Source organism: Typopeltis vanoorti, chromosome 14, assembly GCF_054136105.1.
Source record: "Typopeltis vanoorti isolate ZY-2024b chromosome 14, IOZ_Tvanoo_1.0, whole genome shotgun sequence".
NCBI classification, from domain to species: domain Eukaryota; kingdom Metazoa; phylum Arthropoda; class Arachnida; order Uropygi; family Thelyphonidae; genus Typopeltis; species Typopeltis vanoorti.
Genome location: NC_143562.1, coordinates 100,583,309 through 100,610,918, shown reverse-complemented (window position 1 = coordinate 100,610,918; position 27,610 = coordinate 100,583,309). Strand labels below are relative to the sequence as shown.

General features: G+C 36.2%; 1 protein-coding gene across 1 annotated transcript in view; it reads right to left on the bottom strand.

Annotated features, from left to right (window-relative positions):
• LOC150099804 (sodium channel protein para-like) overlaps positions 1-27,610 on the bottom strand; it is a 1,646,355-nt gene that overhangs the window by 1,069,315 nt on the left and 549,430 nt on the right. The window contains exons 13-15 of the mRNA XM_090403494.1: positions 15,374-15,384; positions 4,986-4,996; positions 3,418-3,425 (exon numbers count right to left, since the gene is read on the bottom strand). Of these exons, the coding sequence (XP_090259620.1) occupies positions 3,418-3,425; positions 4,986-4,996; positions 15,374-15,384 (30 nt within the window). The remainder of the gene's footprint in view (positions 1-3,417; positions 3,426-4,985; positions 4,997-15,373; positions 15,385-27,610) is intronic.

Here is a 27,610-nt window from a genome sequence, read left to right as displayed (position 1 = left end):
TGATAGAGTGATGAGAGCAAGAACAGTCAAAGAGTTCAAGGAGTGGTATGATAGATTTTGTTTCCTAGGAAGGACCTCCCAATGAGTCTTTAGACTACATGCAGGTCTGAATCATAACCATAATAATAATGTGGCTCCCTCAATAGAATCCATAGATTAATTCTAAAGAATGTCTGAAAATAGCTAGTCAGATCTCTTAGTCAATTAAATTAGTCAATCTAATTTAATTTCTTCAACAACCTCAGGGTTTTGTACTTTACAGAGAAAAAGCAAACTTACGTCATGCATTACTGTAGTCTCATTTAACTTGTGTTGATTATTTTTCTTCTAACAATTAATTTCTCTTTTAGCACCAACTGCTTTCTCATTTCTCCTATTAAAAAAAAAAGTCCTGAAGAAGTTACCAAATTACAGGCATTGAAAAACTAGGTGGTTTTTTTTTGTTGTTGTTCTAGAGTGTACTAATAATGACTAGTTAAAATTCCCTGTGATGTATATGTTACTTTAGCTGTAAAATATCAGTTTATTTGAGGGATCAGTGATTAATTTGATGGCCCACTTCTGGATAGCATTGAAAAATAGGGAGGAATTAGGTGCATCACCTTAAAACATGTTAATAATATTACAAAGTTTGGCAGATTTAGAATTTATAATGTTAGCTATTATACATTTGAGACATGGTGTCTTAAAAAGAAAAGTAGATCAAATTTCTTGAAAGATGAACACTATGGATGAATTCTGTATGTACTAGGAAAGATTAGAGGTGTAAGTCAGTCCAAAAACGGAAATGTAATCCTGTTTGGAAATAAGATTATCAACAAGGAGAAGTGAGATCATTCTTGAAGGTAATGAGATGAAAGTGTCTTTTGGAGTGAAGTTCATGAAATTAGCTTTATGTTACTGAAGTATAGCAGGGAGAAGTTTATGGCATGGTCATGGAATATCTTGGAGTTTCCAATGATTGTACAATAAACAATCTAAAATTCTAAAAGAGAAAGATGCATGGAGTATGCTGTGATCAGCATAGTTATTGATAAGATCTGAGGTCAGTGAGAATAGGTCATATAAGTTTAGCAAGAGGAGAGTGGATGAATATACCAAGTCTTGGGGAACTGATGGTGAAACCAGAGGGGGGGGGGAGAGGAAGCCATGGTGTTGCATAGAAAATAATAAGAAAAGCAGCAAGTAATCCAACTGGGAAAGTTAGAAGGTGGCCATAAGATAGAAGTGTGATGAGCAGATCCCTTCTCAGAATCAGCTGATTATCCTAGAAATATCAAAACAAACCATGTGAGCTTTTCCAAACCTTTCCATTGTGTGAACTATAGATGAGGTGTTTGGAGGTGGAAGATTGGAAAAATTCATACTGCACATCACAGATTATCTCGTGGGCAACTAAGTCATGATTTCTGATATTTGAGAGAGCTAAAGTAAGACTGGTGAGGACCATCTATAGAAGCTTATAGACAGATTAACAGAGATGGTTAGATGGTCAGGATGGTAAAGGTAAACGATATTTACCAGAATAATAAGGAAGAGATATTTATTATTATTATTATTATTATTATAGCCACCACAGAGACGGCAGACGCATCATGGGAGGTTCATTCAACCGACAATATATTTATCATATAGAATCTTAAAATCCTTAACATTCCTTGAATTAACCACATTCTGGCAATTCCATTCACTGACAATTCTCAATGTAAAAAATCTGCCGTAACACCACACTTTTACACAACTTCCAGGAATGACCACTGGTTCTTCCCCTCTCCCCATCTACTCATTTTATAATCCCCTCTGGATTAATCTGATAAAATCCTCTCACTAACTTCAATCTCTCTCTCTATTACATCACCTCTTTTCTTCCTATCGACCAAACTCTGCAATCCATGTTTCCTCAACCTCACTCCATAGCATCATTCCAAAGTCCCGATATTGTCTTAGTCATGCTCCACTAGCTATATGCCTTCTAAACTTTAGTCTACTGTCAACCATCACTTCCAAATCTCTAATCTCATCTACTTCCTGCAGTACGGCACCATAGATATAGTACACAGCCTTATAATGCACTCCAAAATGAAACGCCTTCATTTATTGATATTAAACTACAACCCCCACTTTTTTGTCCAAGTAAAAAGTCTATTCAAATCTTCCTGAAGGGAATTAACATCAGCAATGCTACTTATAATTCTTCCTAATTTTGCATCATCAGCAAATAACTGAAGATCCCCAGTTAGTCCACATGATATATCGTTTACAAACAAGTTAAACAGCAAGGGTCCAAGAACAGAAACCTGAGGCATGCCACTGGTTACCCTCCTTTTTTGAGACATTGCTCCATCATACAGAACCTGCTGTTATCATTAAGAGAGCCAATCCAATCTCTGATCCATCTAACCAATATACTATCTATTCCCATCTCTGCATCTTGTACACCTACTTATCGTGTGGTAATCTATCAAACACTTTTGCAAAGTCTAAGAATATCACTGTATATGATTCTCCCTTATCTAGCACACTTGTCACCTTATCATAAAATGCAAGTAAATTATTAAAACAGGACCTATCCTTTACAAATCTGATGACCATCATAAAGAATGCTTTGTCCATCGACCCAATCCTGTATTCTATTCCTTACCAATCTCTCCAACACCTTGACTATGACCGCAGTTATACAGACTGGCCTATATTTGGAGACTTCTGTCTTAGAACCATGCTTGTGGAGTGGTACTATTTGCCTTCTTTCCACTCATTAGGTAGCTTACCCACTGCAAGACTTTCATTAAATAACTAGGTCAGGGGCATAGCCAATTGTGGTGCACATTCCTTAAGAATATGTGATGATATGTCATCCATTTCCACAGCCTTATTCACATCTAACCCAACCAACATCTGATACATCTCTGTTTCTTTCACTTCCAATTCTCCTAATACTTGCATCTCTTCTATATATTCCACTGCATCACCAGTATGATATACACTGATAAAGTGCTTGTTCAATAATTTTATTATATCCTTTGCAGCTGTTAGTCTGATGAGACTATCCATCAGTGTTAATCTGCTATAATTATTCTTCCTCTTGCTTGCCATGTAGTGGAAAAATTCCCTTGAGTTAACCTTAGCCTGACCAGCCAATCTTCTCTCATACTGCACCTTTTCTTTCTTTACTATGTTCGTCACCTTTCTAGCTAGCACTTTATGCTTTTTCATGTGTCTTATCGGCACCAACTGCCTTGTACCTCCTCGATAACATTTTCTTTTCCAGCACAGCTTGCTTGATTTCACTATTCATCCATTTCACTCCTACTCTAATTACTTGCTTAACCTTGGTATGCAGTCATACATTGCTTTTCTCAGATACTGCCTTGTGAGTTTCCATGCAATGTCAACATCTTTTCCACTCAGCTCATCTACCCAATGTACTGATGCTGACTACAGAACTTCCAAACCAGGTGACCAAATCTGTGCAGGGTAGAACATGTTGTACTGTGCACAGATTTGGTCAGTGCACAGTAGAACATATGTTGCCTAATCAAAGCATTATAAAATGGAACCAGAATCACCTTACTTCTACTTACAAGTGAGTGTCCTCCACATCATTACCAGAGTTTGTTGTGTTGTCCTCACAATTTTGGCAATTTGTCCATTAAAATCAATCACCTGCTTTATACTTCCAAATATATCCATTTTTGGCAGTGACCTTTTCTTGTTTCATCCTTTCCCAAACAAGTACCTCATGATCACTCTCACCAACTAGCAGCAGTGTCAACACTTCATTAACAACTATATCTTGTGAAGTTATCACCAAATCCAAAACATTAAAGCCTCTATTTGCTTAAATCGCATGCTGCTTAAGATATTATCTCTCTCAGAAATTCCAGAAACTTGCTCTCCTTGTTCCCATACATTATCTCCTCTTTCCAGTCTACATTCCTCTAATTAAAGTTTCCCATCAGGTTTTACATGCAAAACTTTTTGTTTAAACATTTCACAATTAGTATTCTCTGCATTCCCTGGAGGGCGGTATTTAGAGGAGGGTAGAGTAGAAATAGAACAAAACCCATTCTTGAAGGTTTCAAAAGTGAAGAGCAGGTTTTTGGCTGTGAGAGTGGTGGGAGAGTGAAATGCATTGCCTGAGTTTAAGGTCTGGATTCACTGATCAATAAATATTTTTCATGACTATAATCAACTGGGTTCAATGTATTTTTGGCTTAGAATTTTGAAATGGAGTTTATATTTTTAACAACATATCTGAGGAATAGAAATATAAGATCTGATAATGTTGGAGTCTTGACAAGTAACAGACTGATTTGGAGGAAAATTGTAGATAGGAAGTTAGTAATGATGTAATTTTTTCATGTAGTACTGTCATATCCTGTACACCCCTTGAGGGTACATGGCAGGAATTTGATGATGATGATATCTAAGGAAGGGATTTTTGCATGTATACCATAGTATAAGCCATTGACAATCCCCACTGGTAACTTATTCCATTCACCACACATGGACATGAGAAGACCCAAGACAACACCAACATTTTAACTCAGCTTCCGGTGGGAGTTGTCAATGGAGGATGATTCCAAGTTCTCCCTTCACCTGCATTTATCATTATTATCCCAACACCTGCATTTATCATTATTATCCCAACACCTACATGGAGTCAAAGACTCACACACATAACTCATCAAACTGTGCTTTAAATACATTCAAATTCTCTGCAGACACCACACTCTCTCTCAGGAAATGCATTCCAATCATTCACACCTCTCCAACCAGAAAACTTTCTTCACACTTCCTTACATCTTCCTTATTCAGTTTGTAAGGATAACCTCTTGTTCTTCCCCTCCCAATCTTCCACAACTTTCTTGGGAAAACCTCTCCAACATTAATCCTATAACAACCTCTTACCAAATTCTAAGTCTTTATCATATCACCTTCTCTTCCTCCTATCAACTAGGATCTGCAAATTACATCTTCTCAACCTTTCTTCATACTCAACATTTCAGAGATCAGAATCTACTTTAGTCAATCACCTCTGAACCTTTTCCAGCATATCTTCATCCTTTGGAAAACCAGATGACCAAATCTGTCATAATAGAACATATGTTGCCTAATCAAAGCATTATAAAATGGAACCAGAATCACCTTACTTCTACTTACAAGTGAGTGTCCTCCACATCATTGCCACAGTTTGTTGTGATGTCCTCACAATTTTGGCAATTTGTACACTAAATTTTAGATTATTATCCACCATCACTCTGATCTCTTATTTCCTCCATCTCCAACAATTTATCCTAACCAAGCATAATATAGGAATAATAGAAGAGGAAAGAATGGAAACAGCAGGAGAGAGGGAATGAGAGGAATACAAGGGAGCACAGGGACTAGGGATAGAGGGTTGTCAGGAAGGCAGGTAAGTAGGGGAGCACAGAGAGAAACTGTTACAGGAGAAAGAGTGAGGGATGAATGTGAGCAATTGAGGAATAGGGTGGTAAGAGGTGCAATGTATGGGGATTCGATGATCCGTAGTGTTCAAGATAGGATGCGTGAGGAGTGTTTGCCAGGATGAAAGATAGAAAGTGTGGCTTGGCAATTAAGAGAGGTGAAAGCGTGGATGAGATGATTGTGATGGTGGGAACAAATGACTTGAGTGGTGGTGTAAATAGGGCAGCGAGAGAGATATGAGATTCTTGCTTGAGGTGGTACGAAAGAATACACAGAAAGGAAAGATAGTGTGTGTGTGTGTGTGTGTTGCCTAGGTATGATAATGATGAGCTGAGCAGAAGAGCAGTGATATTGAATAGCATAATAGCGAGAATGTGTCAGAAGAGAGGGTTGGAATATGTGGATGTTTGGAGTGCGTTTGAGGGTAGAGAGGAATTGTATGTGAGAGACCGCTTGCATTTGAATGAGGAAGGACATAGGTATCTGGAAAGATTGCTGTTTTGAATGAATCAGTGTGTCCCAGTGTGGATAGTAGCAGGGGTTGCCTCTTGTGGGAATGGGTACTTGGGAGAAGGGGAAAGACATCAGGTAACACTGAGTCCAGTGGAGTCTAGAGGGGATAGTGCTGGGTATAGAAACAGTGTCATTTTTATGCTTTATACTAATGCCAGGAGTATCCAGAATAAAGGAGAGGAATTGGTGGCACTGATAGCATCAGCCTGGCCAAATATTATTGGGATCACTGAGACATAGCTGACAGAAGAGGATATAATAACAGGAATAGAAGTAGCAGGGTACAGTATTTTTCGGTAGGATAGGAACGGAAAGCATGCTGTTGGAGTACTGCTTATGATAAGTGACGACTTATGTCCTGTAAGAGTGGAGGCTTTGCAAGGCAGTGACACTAATGATTTTGAAAGCATATGGTGTGAGGTAGAGGTGGAAAAGACAGGATATTTAGTGGGGTGTTGCTACAGACCAAGGAGCACAGAGGGTGGGGACCACGAGATGTTGAAACAGTTGAGCATGGCAAGTGCAAAAAGAATGATTGTTATGGGAGATTTCAACTACAGCAGTAAATTGGGGAGAAGAAGATGCAGGTAGCAATAAGGGAATGAAATTTCTAGAATTCTTGAGGGACAAATGTCTTAGGCAACATGTAACAGAGGGAACAAGAGGTTCAAGAGTTTTGGATTTGGTTATAGCAACAGAAGAGTTGATAATAACTGAGATGACATCTCTCCCACCAGTTGGAGAGAGTGACCATATGGTTTTGACTAGGAAAATGAATAGACATGCTGGAGTATCAAAGAGACGGGAACGTATGTGGAATTATAAAGCAGGTGATTATAATAGTCTTAGATGTCAACTTGGGGAAGTTTTGTGGAGGGAGGAATTGGAAGGCCTGGATATTATTAGTGCTTGGGAAATTGTGAAGGAATATTTGTTAACAGCAATGGTAAGCTGTATTCAATGAGTGAAGAAGAGGACACAATTTGGAGTAAAGTGGATGACAAACAATATTAAACAGGAACTGCATGCGAAAAAGAGGCTATGGAAGAGATATAAGGAGACAGGTGAAGAGAAGATGCATGAAGAATATAAGAGACAGGCCAGGAGAGTGACTAGTATGGTAAAGATGGCAAAAACGGCAAAAAGATTGGCTCATAGATCCAAGGAAAATCCCAGGGAATTTTTTAGCTATGTGGCCAGTAGGAGGAGTAATGACTGTGGAAGAATGATGGGATAAAAATGGGAATAGAGTGATTGATGCAGAGGACATAGTGTAATTGTTCAATGAACACTTTATTGGAGTATTTCATCCTGGAGGAATCAATTTTAATACTAGAGGGATAGGGCAGGTTTGCCATTTAGAGGTGCAGGAGGAGAGTGTGTGCCACATACTGAGTACTCTTGATGTTAGTAAAGCGGTGGGACTGGATGGTATTTCACCACGAGTTTTGAGACAATGTGCTAAGGAACTGACAGTGCCTTTGACCTGTCTTTTCAATGAAAGTCTGGCTGTGGAAAGATGCCCATGGAATGGAAGGAAGGTAAGATAGTGCCATTGCATAAAGGTGGTAGCAGACTAGAAGTGTCTAATTATAGGCCAGTTTGTGTGTCATCAGTAGTTAGTAAGATCTTGGAGAAAGTAGTGAGGGACCGTATACAGCATTGGGAAGATGAGGATAATGTTATCTGTGAGAGTCAACATGGATTTGTGAAGGGGCGTTCTTGTTTGAGCAATATGCTAGCCTTTTATGATAAAGTTACAAGAGCATTAGATGAGGGAAGGGCATATATGCCATTTTCCTGGACTCAGCAAAGGCATTTGACAGGGTGCCACATGACAAGTTGATATTCAAGTTGCAGCACATGGGTCTGGATGTCAGATTGGTCCACTGGTTTCAGGATTGGCTGTCTTATAGGTATCAGAGAGTTGTGTATGGTGGAGCAGTATCAAAGAGGCAGAAGGTTACAAGTGGTGTTCCACAGGGCTCAGTGCTAGGACCTATATCGTTTAACATTTATATCAATGACATTGTCCATGGATTGGAAGGGGATATTTAGTTGTTAGCAGATGATATGAAGATGAGAAGGGTTATTAGTAATAGTACAGATGTGGTAGCCCTGCAAGAGGAATTGAATATGCTAGATAGATGGGCAAATGAATGGGGGTCAGTTTAATGCAGCAAGATGTAAGTTCTTGAGGTTTGGGACACATCGATGGGATGCTGCATACTCTGTGGGAGGAGTTAAACTGAAAGTAGGGGAAACAAGAGATCTGGAGTTGATGACTGATAGAGAACTGAAATTTAGGGGACATATTGCAATGGTTGTGAAGGTAACACAGAGGATTGCTGCAATAATGAGAATGACACTGACCTTCAGAAATAAAATGGTTATCATTCCGTTGTATAAGACTCTGATCAGACCACACTTTGACTATTGTTCTCAGATCTGGTCCCAAGGATTTGAAGAGGATAAATTAACTGTGGAAAGGGTACAAAGGCGGATAACAAAGATGGTGTCAGGACTGTACAATGTTAGTTATGAGGATCGGCTGAGAGAGTGTGGACTGTAGAGTTTGGTGGATAGAAGGAGAGGCAATATGCTAGAGACTTTTAACTGTTGAGAGGTGGTTACAGGGTTGACACTGGGGAGTTCCTTCGTTTGGTTGAACAGCGGGAAGGAGTTATGACAAGAGGCCATCCCTGGAAGTTATGAAAGGAAACTGTAAGAAAGAGGGTGAGGGGTCGTTTCTTTGCATGGAGGGTGGTTGAACCATGGAATGCATTGCCCGATGGAGTGGTGAGAGCGAGAACTCTCAATGCATTTAAGGAGTGGTATGATAGACTTTGTGTTTCCTAGGAGGGACCTCCCTCGATGAGTCTTGATAGACTTGTGTTTCATAGAAAGGACCTCCCACAATCTTTTGGCTCCATGGAGGCCTGAATAATAATAATAATAATCTCTACAACCCATCTTTGTTTTCCAAATTTTAAAATCTCACATTTTGCAACATTAAACTGCTGACCCACTTCCATGCCTATTCACTCAGTCTGTTCAAGTCTTCTTGAACAAAGTGTGTGAATGGGTACAGCAGATAGGCACAACATCTACTGTATTCCTCATTGTTCTTCCCAACTTGGAATTATCTGCTGTCAACTGAATATCCCAATATCATTACTATACAGTTTAAACTGCAATGGCCCTAAAAGAGACCGCTGAGGTATACCACTAGGGACTTTCTTCTCCCAGGATATTATTCCACCATACACAACTTGCTATCTATCAGATAGCAATCTGCAATCCAATCACTAGCCTAATATCCAAATACCCATCTGCTCTAGTTTGATTATAAACTTATCATCTGGTAATTTATCAAAAGTCTTTGTAAATCTAAGTATACTACTGTATATCCATCTCCCTCTTCCAATGCAGCTGTCACCTTATTGTAATAAGCAGATTACTAAAGCATGATCTCCCTTTACAAATCTATGCCGTCTATCAAAAATAATACCACTGTTGTCAACCCAATTCTGGATAATACTTTAACTTCAATACCTGACAGAGATAGGCCTCTGTCAGGTATTGAGGTTAAAGATAATTTGATGCTTGAGTTCTGTCACCTCTTTATGGAGCAGTGTAATATTGTCTTCCTTCCATTTCTTTATAACTTGACCTCATTGTAAGACTCATAAAACAAATATGCCAAGGCACATTCTTTCAAAAATGGGTGGTGATATCTCACTCAGTCACACAGCCTTATTAACATGTAGTTTAATAAATTCCACATATACCTCTTGATCACTCAAAGTCCATCTATCCTCATGATTCACTGCTCTCTAACTTTCCATAATGTCACATTCATGAGGATGAAAGATGAAATACCCTTTATGAAATACCCATTAAATATCTCAACTATCTGTAAAATGTTTCATAGAAATGGTAAACATATCACCATTAGAAGCACATCATGAAATGCCTTTGCTTGGGCTGTTTCCAATATAGACACTTATCCAAGCAAGAATCCTGATGCAGCCATATCAAATCCTTGTAAAGTGGGAGAGAATGTTTCTTATACCTACACAGTAGTGTGTTTTCAACATTTTCTAAATATTTTAGTTGTGTGGTGTAAATAGGACATTATATAAAGCAATAAACTGCAAATTCTTAAATTATAAGTTGGAGATTAAATTGAAGGATGTATAAGGGAGACTGGCTAAAGAATGCTATAAATCCCTAAATAGTGATAAGTTTCAATCCTACTCCCTCTTTTCTAATTATCATCCAATTTTTATAACCCACAAATTTTCATAGTATGTAGGATACATACTATAGATCTCTCAACATGTTGGCCGGCTATCATTCTCTGAATTCTCTCATTACTTCCTCATCATTAAGAAACCCACATGATCAAATATGAGCGAGCGCACACTATCAGCCATTATCCTTTGCCACAATGCCAGTATATTCAAACGATCCTTCCAGAGCTCTACGTTGTCTTTATTTACAACTACCCTTCCCAGCTGACCATCACTAGCAAACAACTGCATCTCTCTCTCTCTCTCTCCTGTTGAATCATATCAAATATCATTAATGTATAAATTAAACACCAGCTGTTCTAGCAGCACCTTTACATGCTGTTCATTTGATTTTTCCTGCACTTTGTTTCACTATATACTGATGTTTGCCTATCAGTCACCCTCTGAATATATATACTCTTGCCCATGTTCTTGTGTATCTTCTTCAAGTGTCATCCCCTAGAAGGAGGATGGCAACCATGTCACGGAACCTTTTTCTTTCTTTTGCTGCTCTGGAACATTTATGATAATTCAAGCCAGTCCAGTCCTTAATGTCTTCAAACCACATTCTCCTGGGTCTACCTCTCCCTCTTTTTCCATCCAATTTCCCTTCTAATATTAATTTCTGAATGCCTTCTTGTCTAGTTAGATGTCATTTAAGTTTTTGATCTTTAATTATTTTCATTAATGTTCTTTTCATTTTTGCTTTCTTTAAAAGATCTTCGTTTTTCATTTTCTCTGTTCATGGTATTTTCAACATTCTTCTGATGGTCCACATTTTGAAAGCTTCTAATTTTTTCTCTGCTTCTTTATTTAGAATCCAAGTTTCACTGTTGTAGAGAAGGCTTGACCAGATATAGCATTTTATTAATCTTTTTCTTATGTCTATATTAATGTCTCTGGATGTTAGAACAGTTTTTATATCAGTAAAGGCTTTTCTTGCTATCTCTATTCTTCTTTTTATTTCTTTAAGGGAATTTCCTCTGTCTGTAAACATCTGTCCCAAATATATAAAAGACTGAACCTGTTCAATTTTCTTTTTGTTAACAGTTATGTTCAGTTTCTTATTTATTGGTTCTTTTGATATAATCATGCACTTTGTTTTCTTTAGGTTAATAATTAGTCCTATGTCTAAGCTTCTGTTGTAAATTTCTGTGATTAAGTTTTGAAGATCATCTTCAGATTCAGCTATAAAAACTGTGTCATCTGCATATCTAAAGTTGTTGAAGTTCCTACCTCCAACTTTTACACCCTTCAGTTCTGAAATATTTTTAAAAACTTGCTCACTATATATCTTGTACAGTAAGGGTGATAAGACACATCCTTGCCTTACTCCTTTTTTGATTTCAAAGTTGCCAGAATATATATTTTTATATCTTATTGAGGCCATTTGATTCCAGCATATATTTGTAATTATACATAGATCTTTTCCTTTTAACCCATTATTCTGTAGGATATGTATTAATTTCTTGTGATCTATTGAATCAAATGCTTTGGTGTAACCAATAAAACAAAGACATATGCTTTTCTGGTTGTCAAGGCTTCTTTCACATAATGTTTTCAAATTGAAGATTCCTTCTCTTGTACCTTTGTCTTTTTGAAAACCTGATTGAGTGTCTTCTGTTTCTACTGACAAAGTGCCTTTTATTCTTTCTGGGATTATTCTCAGTAGTAATTTTGTAACATGGCTTGTTAAACTTATTAGTCTATATTCTGTACATTCAAAAGTTCTTGGGATTTTGGGAATAGTGACAAAGATGGATTTCCTTAAATCATCAGGGATGTATCCTGAATCATAGATGTTATTAAAAATAACCTTTAGGTCATTCAGTGTGTTTTCGTTTACTTTCTTTAACAATTCAATAGGGATCTGATCAAGGCTTGGTGTTTTACCTGTTTTCATTTGACTTAGAGCATATTCTGTTTCTTCATATGTAATTGGTTCACCATCCATATTTTGTATATCTGGTGCATCTGTGCCATCAGAGTCAAACAGTTCTTTTCCATATTCTTTCCATCTTTTTATGTGTCTCTAGTAGCATTTTTCCATTTTGATCTTTTATACAAGGATTATGGTTGAAATTTTTCATTTTATTTTTCAGGGTTTGGATTGATTTATGCATTTCTTTACTATTGTGTTTCTTGTCCAGTTCCTCTATTTCTTTACATTTTTCATTTAGCCACTTGTCTTTAGCCTTCCTGCATTCATTTTTTATAATTTTACTGAGTATTCTATACTGTTGTGTACTTTTCTTTTTTCGTCTTTCATTCATAAGTTCTAGTATTGATTCAGTCATCCAGGGTTTTTTCTTATTGTATTTAATTTTTGGGATAACTTCGTTAGCTGTCTTATGTATTGCACTTCTAAAATTTGACCACCTGTTTTCAATTTCCTCTGTGTTACAAAGTATATTGTCTTCTGTTTTATATCCTACATGATCTAATTGCTTCCTAATTTCTGAGTTAAACACCATTATGTTGTTAGGTATATTCAGAGCTGTGAAGTCAAGTGTTTGTGTATACATGTGTATTAATAGATTTTTTCTATACAGTATTGTTGGTAGTTGTATAAATTCCATTTCCTTCCTCTTATGTATTCTTTCCTCCTTCCAATGTAGTATACACTTCAAGTCTCTCTTAAAGTAAATTAATATGATCAATCCTCCATGGACAGTCAAAAAGACAGCCATAACTGTCCATGGTATGATTTATAAAATATATTTATATCTTATTCACACAGTAATATATCTTTCACCTTAAACCATGAACTCATTTGTACTAACAGCATTTCAAAACAAACATATTCCACATTTACATTCCAGTGCACTCTTCCATCATTGAAAATGATGAAAAGAGCATTCTGCAATACATTCATGACACACTCATAACACATTCTTCAAAAGAGGCCTGAATTTCCAAAAATTCATAATCAATGTGCAGTGTAATCTGCAAATATTGCAATTTTGTCTTTGAACTTCAGGCTTCTACAAAAATCAAAAGCATACGAATATGCACTTCAACGTACTTACTACCTAACAAGTCAAGCTAAAAAGTGTATTTAAATTTCATGAAGGGAGTTGACAACAATCATCATTCCTTGTAACTCTCTCTGCAACTTCACATTATCAGCAAAGAACAGAGTATTATCTGTCAATCTGTTTTTTGCTAAAAATGAACCAAGTCGGGATAAATTAAGTATGGCTAATGGTCGGAGACAGAGGCTGAAAATTAGATCACAGAAGGACAAGTGGAATATGGATACGTGGACCAGAAAGTGATTACAGCAGAGCATAGTGATGAAATGCATGAGAATGAGAAGGATACAAATGAAATCAAAATAAGTGACAGAGAACATGGATTTTGGCACTAGTGGCATGAGTTAAACATCAGTCATCATGTGAGAAGCAGCAAGATAAGTAAATTTTATATTTAAATGTATGCTGCATCCCACACGATTGACACAATCAACGTAAACTGATATTGTTTATCATTGTAGATTAAGTATTACCATGAGATGCTTGAGTGTGGACCTCCAGTGGCTGGATAAATTTCTTAGGCGATATTTTCATAAATTAATTGTTTTTGTTAGCACACTGATGCACAGCAGTGAAAGAGAAATCATTGCGTAGGTCTGCACAGAAGACAAAAAAAGTAAACAAAGTGAATTTCTCAACAATGGTACAGTGCTGTGAATGCAGAATGTATGTATGGGAAGATGTAGAGAGGATAAATAAGAGAAAATAACGAGAGTGGGGATGTAGGAAATGTGATATTCTGATGGATCATAAGGTTTGCTTAAATATGAGTACAAAACATTTGCATAATCTTCAACTGACATGGCAGCTGAATGTAGAAAGTTTATTTTTCACTTGGTTAGAATATAATAAATTTAGTTTAATCCTTTATCCAAGTGTGAGCAAACAAAGTTTGCAAGGAGTCGTCCTGGTGTTGTACCACCTTACCCCAGTCCTGAAGATACTTTCAGGCGCAAAGTTTGCGCCTGAAAGTATCTTCAGGACTGGGGTAAGGTGGTACAACACCAGGACGACTCCTTGCAAACTTTGTTTGCTCACACTTGGATAAAGGATTAAACTAAATTTATTATGGTAGCTGAATATTATGCAAATATTTAGAGATAGCAAGAAAAAAGTTCAATTGGCGATAAAGAAGGCAATAATAACATTGAAAAACAAATGAAATGAATGATAAAGTAGGGAATAGTGACAATGATAAACAGAGTGCAGTGCAATTAACTGTAAGCCGATAGGTGGGATTGCCAGCAAACAATTGTGTGCAACTGAAATAAATTAGCAAGAGTGAATGATAGTGAAAAAAGGACAAGATTTGAAAGCTGAGTTGGTGAAGAGATGAGGCAAAAGATGAGGCAGATGTTTAGTGAAATGAAGAGAATTGCAGATATATATGGAAGAGTGAAGACAAAACCAAATGATGTTGATATGAAAAAAGGTAATTAAAGACCCGTGAATGGCATTGTATGGTAATTTGGTTATTACAGGTGTGGTAAATGAGAAGATGCACAAGATTTGTTTTCCAGGAAGCAAAATGAATAGAGTAATTGAGGCACTAGATATGAGGAGTAAGTGACTAAAGGAGTTAGTTGGTAGTGGTAACAGAGATAAATGACTTGATTGGGAAAAAGTAAAATGTAAGATTGGATATCAGGAAGTTGTTGAGAAGGATAAAAGATAATAGTGTGATAAAAAAGATAGTCAGTGTGTTGCCTAGGTATGACACTGATGAGATGAGACAATAATCAGAAATGAGTTGATAATCAGAAATGAGTTAGAAGAAATGAGTGAAAAGAAAAGCATGGAGATTGTTAATGTGTGGAATGAGTTTGAAGGAAGAATTGAACTTTATAAGAGTGGCGGACTGCATTTAATTTGGTGTGAGTTATTTGTGGAGACTCCTGTAAGGGAAAGTAATGAGTGCAGAGAATGAATCCGAGCAAATAAGAAGCAATGTGAAAGAGGGAGAGAGTAAGGAGGGAGAGATTGAATTGGTGCTTATGAATGAAGAGGTGGGTACAATGAAAATAGAGAATAAGAGAACAAGTGTGCAAGACAAACAGGGAAACAGGGAGACTCAGGGTGGACATGGAAACAACCTGCGAGAAAGATTGATGATCCAAGAGAATGAGAATGTGTGTATAGACAAAAAAAAGGGGAAAAACAGTTGGATTTGAAGAAGGTTCTGGGATGAGTAAGGAGAAAAAGAAATGGCTCGAGAAAAGAAAGAATTCACATCTAATAAGTGTTTTAGTGAAACTTGTTATATATCCAGGAATGAGCTGTTATGTTTGTATATAAATTGCTAGAAGTATCAGAAACAAAAGAAATGAAATTTTTGCACTGATTAAGTTTGTTCACCCAAAAATTATTGGAATAAGTGAGACATGGTTGGATGAGGATAACATCATGACAGGAATAGAGATGGAAGGTTATGATGTATTTTGTGAAGATAGAAAAGGTAAAAATGTAGGTGGAATGCTATTGATTATAGAAAAAGAGTAATGTTCAAACAAGATAGAGAAACAAGGGATAATAGTATGAGGCAGTATGGCATGAGATAGAGATGAATAGAATGAAATACTTCATTGGATATTGTTATAGACAGGTAATGTGGAGGGTAGTGGTAACAGAGATAAGGACCAGGAAATATATAAGCAAATTAACAAAGCAAATGGGAAAAGGGTGAGCATTATGGATGATTATAATTATGACAATATAGACTGGAAAGACAAGATAGCAACTGGAAGTAAAGAAATTGAGTTTCTTGAATTTTTGAGGGACAACTACTTCAAAGTGTATGCGACAGATGGCACAAGAGGACTGAGGGTCTTGGATTTGATGATATAATAAGAGGATGTTATTATAAATCAGGTGTCAAATCAACCTACAGCTGGTGAGAGTAACCATGAAGTGATTATTTGAGTGATTGCCAACCATGCGAGGACTTTTATGAGGAACAGGTACATGTGTGGGACTACAAGGCTGTTGATTATAAGAAGCCTAGGAGAGTGCTTGCAGCTGTAGCAAGGAATGAGGAGTTTGGGGTGAAAGGAGATCAATGCAGCTTGGATGATATTCAAGAACTATCTAGTAGAAGCAATGTCTAAATCATTATTACTTAAGAGCTCCCATGGAGTCAAAGAATCATCTAGGAGGTCCTTTTCTCATACACAGCTCATCACACCACATCTTAAACACACTCAAATTCTCTACAGACACCATACTCTCAAGCAAGGCATTCCAATCATTCACAACTCAGCATGCAAAAAACCTGCTTCTCATCCCCTTGCTCACACTCTCTTTATAGAGCTTCCAGGGATGAACCCTGGTAATCCCCTGATTTCCCAAAGTTTTCTGTAAAACTTCTTCAACATTGATGCTATAACAACTCCTTACTAACTTGTAGGTCGCTATCATATCACCCCCTCTTCCTACATCTTCTAAACCTTTCCTCATATCTGATATTCCAGAGAATAGAAACTTCCCTAGTCAGTCACCTCTGCCTTTCGAACATCTGTTCATCCTTTTGAAAACCAGGTGACCAAATTTGTGCACAGTAGCCCATGAATGGTGTAATCAGAGCCTTATACAATGGAACAAGAATCTCCTTACTTCTACAAGTCAATGTCCTTCATATCATTCCCAGAGGAAGGTGACTCGTTTGGTAAAGGTATCAAGAGTTCAGTATGTGCAGTTAGCTAATGAAGCAAAAAAAAAAAAAAAATACTGAGGTGTTCTTTTGAATGAATCACTGTATCTGCTGCAGATATAGTTGAGATATTTAATGAGCAGTTCATGCAGGTTTTTCATCCCTGTGAATGTGACATCATGGAATGCGTGAGAGCAGTTGATGAAGAGAAGACTGACTGTAAGTGAGCAAGCAGTATATGGGAAATTCAGCAAACTTGATGTTAATAAGACTGTGGGACATGATGATATATCACTACATATTTTGAAGCAATGTGCCAGGGAGTTGGCATCTGCCTTGACATATTTGTTCAATATGAGTCTTGCACTATGTCAAGTTCTAAAGGAGTGGAAGAAAGACAAGACTGTACCATTTTATAAACAAGGTGACAGAATTTGACAGAATTCAAGCATCAAATTATATGCCAATCGGTCAGTCAGTTGTTGTGGTTAAAGTGTTGGAAAGGCTGGTGAGAATCAGGATCCAGAATTATTTTGACAACAATGGCATCATCTTTCATGGACAGCATGGGTGTGCTAAAGGGAGATCACATTTTAGTAATCTACTTACTTATTACGATAATGTGACAACAGCATCGGGGGTGGGAGATGGATATTCAGACTTTGCAAAGGTTTTGATAGATTACCACATGATAAGTTGATAGTCCAACTACAGCAGATGTGGTGGATATTTAGACTAATGCATTGGCTTGGGGATTTGCTGTCTGATAGGTATCAACAAGTTTTGTATGTGGGAGCAATATACCAGAAGAGGAAAGACACCAATGGTGGGCATCAGGGGATCTGTTTTAGGGCCACTGCTTTTTAACTTGTATGTTAATGATATTGGCAAAGATTTGGATAGGGATATACAGTTATTTGTAGATGATGCAAAGTTGGAATGAATTAAGAGGAGTAGAGGTGATGTGGCCTTACACGAAGACTTGTATATACTGATTGAATGGGCATGAGAGTGGGAATACCTGTTTTATGTTGCAAAATGAAAGGTTTTAAAATTTGGGAAACAAAAATGGAATGTAGAATTTATGCTTGGTGGGGATATATTGTTGGAGGTGGAGGAACTTGGTGGATAAGGATCTAAAATTTAGAGGACACATTGCCAAAATTGTGAGGACAACACAACGAATTTTGGGAATGATGCAGATTTCACTATCTTGTAGAAGTGGAGGAATTCTTGTTCCATTGTATAAGGCTTTGATTATGCCCCACATGGATGACTGTGAACAAATTTGGTCACCTGGTTTTCAAAAGGATGAAGAGATGTTCGTAAGGGTCCAGAGGTGACTGACTAAGGTAGTTTCTGATCTCTGGAATGCTGAATATGAGAAAAGGTTTAGAAGATGCAATCTACAGTCTAGTGAATGAGAGGAAGGAGGATGATATGATAGAGACATACATTTTTTTAAATTATGGAGACAACTACTGTGTTTGAATAAAAACTTTAGTTTAATATAACTAAAATCTACATTCGAAGTTTCGACCTTTATGTCAAGGTCATCTTCTGGAGCATACAACTATACACAGAAACAAGCTACTACAATCAAACTGGTTTGTTAAAGATACTGACCAACCACTACAACAATTGTTGGCTTGACCTCTGGTATAAAAAAAAAAAAAAAAATTATACATCAACGCTGGAGTCCTATTGTTAGTGTTATCTGTTGGTTGTAGAAATACATTGGGCGCAACAACAAGTATCTATCTATATACATATATTAACAACATCATGATTATACTTGTTTAATAATGGCTATAACAAAAATACTATTAATAAAATACTCCATAAAACAACAACAAAAACGAATCTGGATTACAGTAAAACCATAGCTATCCCATACATTAAAGGGTTATCAGAAAAAATCAACAGAATCCTACAACATTATAACCTCAATGCCACCTTTAAACCACCCACTAAACTTAAAACCACATTCAACTCCTCTAAGGATCCTCTCCTCCCATTAGCACATCCTGGAGTCTATTGCATCCACTGCACCTGTAACTTACTACATTGGTGAAACAGGACGGACAATCCCCATACACAAGAAAGAACACATTAGACACATTAAATATAACCATTATGGTGAAGTAGGCCTCTCAGACCACGTGCTCAACACCTTACACCAAATCAACTGGAAAAGCACCCGCTCTTTACACCACACAAAAACTGGTATGAAAGGAAATTTAAGGAAGCCTGTGAAATCCTGATAAACCACCCAAATATCAACAACAAAGATGGCATGAAAATTGCAAGGATCTGGATGGCACACATTCAGCCTACCTAATATATAAGATCCAGCATAAGTCAGGACTCTAACCAATCTTCAGCTAGTATTAGAAACCATTCCATACCAACTGGCTGGAATGTACAAGTATAATCATGGTGTTAATATATGTATATAGATAGATACTTGTTGTTGCGCCCAATGTATTTCTACAACCAACAGAAAACACTAACAATAGGACTCTAGCGTTGATGTATCTTCTTTTTTTTTTTTTCACCAAAGGTCAGGCCAACAATTGTTGTAGTGGTTGGTCAGTATCTTTAACAAACCAGTTTGATTGTAGTGTGGCTTGTTTTCTGTGTATAGTTGTATGCTCCAGAAGATGACCTTGACATAAAGGTCAAAACGTCGAATGTAGATTTTAGTTATGTTAAACTAAAGTTTTTATTCAAACATGGTAGTTGTCTCCATAATTTTCAAAAATGCATTCGGATCACCATGTAAGCTGAAAAGAAAGGATAGAGACATACAAGTTGGTACGGGATTAATGTCGAAGAAATCTTCATCAAAAAATGATGGGAGACTGGGGAGAACAAGGGGTCATACCTTGAGCACTGTATAAGGAGGATTTGAGCATTCTTTGCAGGTTTTTGGCATTGTCTGAGAGCAGAGAATTTGAATGCTGTCTGCAGAGAATTTGAATGTGTTTAAGGCATGGTATGATGAGATATGTATATTACAAAAAGGATCTCCTAGATGAGTTGCAAATCCATTGGATCTTAGGATAATAATAATAATAAAGAGAGTGGTCAGAGAGCAGAAGGAGAGAGAAGTGTAATATAGTAGCTAAAGGGAAGAGGCAATGGTTTTGGTGGAATGGTCTCAAAGAAGGAAAAGTTAAGTTTGTATACTAATTCAAGGAGTATCAGAATTAAGAGAGTTGAGTGGGAGCACTGTGTGAGTTAGTGTATTCAAAGGTAACTGGTATTGACACAAGTGAAACTTAGTTGACCAAGAATGATATACTGGAAGGAATAGAAAAATAACTGGAAGGAATAGAAAAATAACTGGAAGGATGTGGAATCCTCCAGAAACATTGGAAAGAGAAAACAGAAGATTGAATACTGTTAATTAGAGAATATGAATTATGTTCAGTAAAAGTGAAAAATGGCAATATGTGTGAAGATTTTGAAGCTGTTTGATTTGAGGATGAAATTAACAGAATATCTAACAGAATGTTGTTGTAGGCCAGGGATCATAAAGAGCACTAATTCTGCAAATTGGTCGGACATGTAAAAAGAAAGTGATTGTAATGGAAGACTTTACTTATAGAAATGTGAATTGGAAGGAGGAGATAGTGTATGCAAACAAGGAGAGTGAATTTATTGAATTTCTTAGGGATAACTTAAGCAGTATTGTTGTGGAAGCAAAATAATGTTTTTCTGTTCTATTTCATTATATCCTCACAGAATACAGTTGTGAATGAGGTTTCAACACAAACACCAGTTGCAGAGAGAGGGGGTGAGAGAGAGAGAACAATCACAAGGTTAGGTTAGATTAGTTTGGGAGGTAGTCATACAGGGAAATGCTACTATCAAGAAGGGATATATGTAGAATCATAGAGTGATTATGAGAAGCACTATAATCAACACTAGCATTGGTTCTTGGGTTGTGAGGTAAAGAGGTGGACACAATATAGGAATTTGTTTGTATTCATCTGACAAGCAATGTAGAAGTATACCAAGAGTTAGGTAAATGAGTAGAGTAGGAGTGAAGTGAAATTAAGGCAAGCAGCTTGGGAGAAGCATGTTGGTACAAGACAGTCAACAGTGATAAGATGAGTATAAAATGCAAGCTAGAAAAGTGACATGGTAAAGTGTACTATGAGAGACAATTGGCCTGTCAAAAAAAAAAAGAAAAAAAAAAAGGGATTTCTTCCACTATATGGCAAGCAAGAGGAAGCATCATTATTTAATGAGTGCTTTCTGCATCATTATATCGTACTGGTGTAAATGATGCTGTGTAACACAGAAGGGAAGCAAATGATAGAGGTGGAAAAGAGTGAACTTGAAAGAAAGTAAACTTCAGAATATGGAGTAGTCTAGATATCAATAAAAGCATAGTGTTGAATCGAGTGTTTTAAAATAGCGTGCTAAGGATTGGCAGTACCCTTTGACATGGTTATTTAATCTAAGAATAAGACTTTCAGAAGAATACCAATAGAGCAGAAGAAAGTTGAAATAGTGCCATTTCACAAAGGGAAATACAAAAGTATATGTTTTGAATTACATCTTCCTGTATTTCAAAGTTAGATGTGTTCTAGTCAGGACTAAGATACCTGATTGTGTGAACAGAAATATAATTTTATTTATTTATTTTTTTGTGTGTGTGTGTGTGTGAGAGAGAGAGCATGAGTTCGTTAAGGGACGGTTGCATGCTAGTAATTTAGTTACATTTTAAAATAGAGCATCAGAAGAAAATGATAGCACAGTAATGGCAGAAATTCCACAATATATGGAAATACATATGCTATGGTATTTTGCAAAGATAGCTGAAATAACCCCATAGAAATTAGTATAAGTGTCACAAAAGTAGTTAAGAGAGTAGATTAGTGGAGTTGATACAGGACTGGATATATATATTAAAGGGATGTACGAGGGTGGTCTGAAATGTTCTCGGCCTAACAATGAAAAAACGAATTTATAATTTCAAAATTATTTTTATTTTTCAACATAATCTCGCTTACGACTAATACATTTATTCTAGCGATGCTTCAGTGCCATTATCCCATCCATGTAGTGGTTCTCAGTAAGATTTGCAAAATACCCCTCTACAGCTACATTCACCTCTTGATTCAAAGCAAAATGCTGACCAGCAAGGAAGAGTTTTAATTTTGGGAAGAGATAGAAGTCAGAGGGAGCCAAATCTGGGGAATACAGCAGATGATCCAACAATCCATAGTGCAGATCCCTTAATTTTCCCATTGCCAAAACACCTTTGTGGGCAGGTGCATTGTCCTGATGAAAGATGTTTTTTCCTTCTGCAAAATGGATCTTTTCTCATGAATATTTTTGTCTAGTCTGGTTAAAAGATCGGAATAATATTCCACAGTTATTGTTTTACCCTTTTCAAGATAATTAATAAACAAAATGCCTTTAGTATTCCAAAACACCGGTGCCATGACCTTTCCTGCTGATGGAACAGACTTTGTCTTCTTTGGCACCGAACAACCAGCTTCTGTCCACTGTTTTGACTGTTGTATGGATCCTGGTGTGTAATGTAAATCCAAGTCTAATCCATAGCAAGAAATTGATGCACAAAATCAATTTTATTCTTGTTAAAATGCTCCAAGCACTGTTCAGAGGATTTTCATGCGAGTGCGTTTTTGATCTGCTGTGAGCAAGCACGGCACCCATCTTGAGTAAAGCTTTTTCATATGCAATTCTTCACGCAAAATCCTAAACGTTCTTTTGAAATGCCTATAGTCTCAGTAATTTCATGCACTTTGACTCACCGGTCATCCAATACCATGTCGTGCACTTGATGAATGGTGTTGTTGCACTTTTTGGATGTCCTTCACTGGATCATCTTCAAGGCTGGTACAGACACATTTAAACTTGTCAGCTCATTTCTTAATTGTTGAAAATGAAGGAGAAGAGTGCCCATAAACTTTTATGAACTTCAAATGAATTTTATTTTGCCTTTAACCCTTCTTTTACAAAGAATTTTATAACCACATGATACTCAATTTTATACATTTCAAGGGATACGGACAACACTTTTGCTTCAGACAGCTGTATTAAACAAACTACTTAATAGAACGACTTGCAATTTCACATGGATGCTTGTGACAGATATACCAACTTATAAAAAAAAAATCTTGCTGATAGTGTTGCCATCTATGGTCGAGAACCTTTCAGACCACCCTCATATATGAAGGGGTGATGTTGATGTCTGAGAGGATAGGATAACAAGTGGAGTCGATGCACAATTTGTCTGGTTCACTGTTATTCAACCCATGTATATAAAAGATACTGAAAAGGTGTGTAAGAAGGTAGCAAATGAAGCTAATAAGGTGGTCTTGCAGAAAATTTGAAAAGATTGGTGATGTTTATCAATTCAACATAGCTAACTGTGATGATCAGCACTTTGGGATTCAAAGAGCAAAGGCTGTATGCATACTATACTGAAGGGGTGTACTGAAGTTCTGGGGAAATACTATAAAGGTGATGAAGAGATAATGTGGAATACTTTTGTTATGATGTGGTGAACATTCATCTCTTATGTTAAGTTTTGATTTGACTATGCTTAAACTTTTGTGCATGGATCAGACTACCTGGTTTTTTTGGTAATGTGTAAATCTCAGGAAGTGTACAAAGGCAGGTAACTAAGGTAATTTCAAGGGTATAGAATGCAAGTTATGAATGAAGCTTGAAAGAGAGAGAGTAAATTATAGATCTTAAAATAAGAGGAGTGGAGATATAATCAAGACATAACTTACCAAACTTATTAGACAGTTGTGAAAAGAATGGATGAAATAAAAACAAGAGCCCATCTTCAGAAATTACATAAGGTGTGTGTGTGTGTGTGTGTGTGTGTGTGTGTGTTGTGTGTGTGTGTGTGTGTGTAGGATGGTTTTATGGAGTGTTGTGGATGACTGACTGGAATGCATTACCATACAGTAAGTATCATGAGTGCAGAGACTACAAGTGAATTTAAGATGATATGTATAGTGGTGCTTAGGATGCACTTCCCTTAATAAGTCTTGACTACATGGAAGTGTAGTGTGTTAAAATAATAATAATTATTATTTCACAGTCTCAAGATTCAACTGCTAATTTATCTTGCAAATTACATTTTATGTCTGGTAATTACATATGTTCACTGGCCTAGTCTGCCTGCTTTGTGGAAGGAAACCCTACTACTTGAATATGAAATAGGCCATCTCATCTTCTGTTGAAAAAGCTCATATAAAGATTTTTCACATCATAAAAGAATGAAACCTAAATGAATGATAGTTGTTACATTGTTCTTCCAAATGTAATACACAGGCACTATAATAATATCAATAATAATAATATGAAAAACACTAAATATATATTAATTATGAGTGTTAAATTTATTTTTAAATACTCTGTATTCTGAAAAATAGGTCATCTGGTTACATGAATGCTTCATAATACACTAATTGATATTCACAATTTAAATGAAACAGATACCTAGAATGAATTTGCCTATGGTCTATGTGATTTGAAATAACAGTCTTGTGATTTACAAAAAAGAGAGAGATAAATTATCTATTCTACAAAGGCCATTCATTCATTTATATTTCTAAATCGCTTTGAGCTCTATATTCTGTTATTATGAATAAGTATGCTCAATGCATGCAAAATTATATATCATTCAAAATATGCACAATATTTCATCATATGCAAACTAAGCATGTCTCCTACAGGATAGCAATACTCCTTTGTATGTAGTTATATTATTTTTCAAATCATTCAGAATTTTATTAATGACACCAATTTGCATTATCGACAATAAACAAAATGCAATTAACTAATTAACTAACCAAATACTAGTGAAGTACACATGTTGCACATCAGCAACTTCAACACCAAGCATGCAAACAATTTGGAAGACCTTTAAGGTTTCCCATAAAAATACAACAAAACATGCAACAGTCATGTTGAAAAATATACTGACCTGCTGGAAGTGAGGATTATCAAATTCAGATTTTTATATATACAAATGAAATAAAGTAAGATTATATTATTAGTGCTGATTATAGTACGTAGTGCTAAATTCGGAATAATCAAAACAGTAACAAAGTAATACACTGTAATTTAGAAACAATATATATTTTGTGAAGTACAGAATCATATCATTTACATCTACTTGAAACTTGAATATAAACACTGAAATATAAATATATGAATTAGCTGACTACAGCAGCTTCCTCCACTATTAGAATAGGGATGCACTGGTTATTGGTGGCAAACTGAATGCTAGATAGTGTAGTGAAACCAATTAATTAATGAGCACTTTATGTGAGTATTTTATATTTGTGAGAATTATGTTGTGCAAGGCCTTGGAGGTGGAGGTGGATGTGATGCTAATAAAGTTAAAGGGCTGGATGATATACATGTATCTAAATATATCTATGCAAATATTTAGGAAATATGTCTCTAGTTATTTAATGATAGCCTTGATGCAGAGGCTGGCATTGCATTACTTGCAATCCTAATTACTGCATTCATATCAATGCATTCATATCAACTTCTTTTCCACAATGATTACTTAATGATACTAATGTGGGAAAATAAGTTGTTTTGAGTAACTACTGTTTCAAAACTATCATAATAAGGTAATGCAACGATGCTGAAATTTAAAAAAAATGTACCAGAAGAGTATTCTAATATAAAAATTCTACTCTGCACAAAAGATTACCGATAAAGAAAGTTTGTGCCCTGAAAATATCTTCAGGACTGAGGCAAGGTGGTACATACATCTGTTGGCACTTCGTAGCAAAGATGGACCAAGCTCTCAACTCTCCTTATCTTAGTATCTCCCGCAATGCAAAGCACATCTCCTTGCAGACATATATAATGCTATGCATTAAGGGAAGGGCCACTACCCAGACCAGTTTCAACCTTTATTGAGGTCTCATCAGTGGGAAGCAGACCCAGAAGTGGTTATACCAAGGCAGAAGCAATGGAGAGGTCATATTTACTTATATGAGTTGCCAAAGGGTGTACCACCTTATTATTAAATTACTCTGGATTTAGAGAAAGATGTTGGAAATTTATTTTGCACTTGGTTAGACTATAATAAATTTAGTTTAATCCTTTATCCAAGTGTAGGCAAACAAAGTTTGCACCTGAAAATATCTTCAGGACTGAGGCAAGGTGGTACATCTGTTGGCACCTCGTAGCAAAGGTGGCCCAAGCTCTCATCTCTCCTTGTCTTAGTATCTCCCATAATGCAAAGCACATCTCCTTGCGGACATGTATAATGCTATGCATTAAGGGAAGGGCCACTACCCAGACCGGTTTCGACCTTTATTCGGATCTCATCAGTGGGAGGCACACCCAGAAGTGGTGATACCAAAGCAGAAGCAATACCACCTTGCCTCAATCCTGAAGATATTTTCAGGTGCAAACTTTGTTTGCCTACACTTGGATAAAGGATTGATCTAAATTTATTATAGTCTAACCAAGTGCAAAATAAACTTCCAACATCTTTCTCTAAATCCACAGCAATTTAATAATAAGATACACATCATTATAATAATAACATCATATTTTATAATTTAAAATATGACGTTAGTCTATCATTTACAAAATGATGAAACTGCTACACAGCTCTTGATTTAATTTAATATGACTAAAGAAATCAAGAACTTTTCAGCATCCTTTAAGTAGTGAAATTAGATGGCAAATCACAGTTTATCAACAAGAAATAAACCCTCAACTTACTAATAATATAAATTATATGATAAAGCAGCATTAGAGATCAGCAGTCAAAAGTTAATATTATAATAAAAATTATATCTCCACTATCTGCTGTGGGTGAATGAATCATTCAAAGTGCAACAAATAATAATTAATGGACAGTAAAGTGATTTTTTTTTCTAAGAATCAATGTAAATTGAAAAGGATGGATATAAAAAGTTTAACAATTAACACTTCCTAAATATATTAAAACGGAATATTGTGTATGATTGTGTATAAAACACAGCAGCATCCCTGAAAACATCACTGTTATTTTTAGGATGTTTTTAGGGATGCTGCTGTTTGCAATACACAAGATGCACAGCATACATGGTGCATCAGCAGATTTTTATGGTGTCATATGAAAAAAAAAAAAATATATAAATACAGTTCAAGTAGCAAATTATGATATCAAAGAAAAAAAGATTTGAACACACAGTACAGCTGTAAATAAGGTGTTTCATAAATGAATATGCTAGTGTGCTTGACTGTGACATACAAAACTGGATAACATACTTCACTATTATTAAGTTGTTGTGTTGTTCTTGATGATTGAACCATCAGGTTTATTACTCAAAGATGTCAATGGAAAGAATTAGGATTTTAAAGGAGGTCTTAAACATCAAAAACTACACCACTACCTTGCTAAGCAAAATAGTGAAATATCTGTCTTCAGAGAATTTGAGATAATGAGATAGTGTTAAACATTTAATGACAGGCCAAAGTTAAATAATCCCATTTCTTTAAGCTCTTCAAGCCCATTAAAATAACCTTGTGAATATGACACAAGGTTACAAATGACAAGTTCAGAAATATATCATAATATCACTCATACTTCTGTACTGTCAAAATCAGGAGAACTATTTTACTGATTGGGAGAGAAAAGAAAGGAAGGCAAT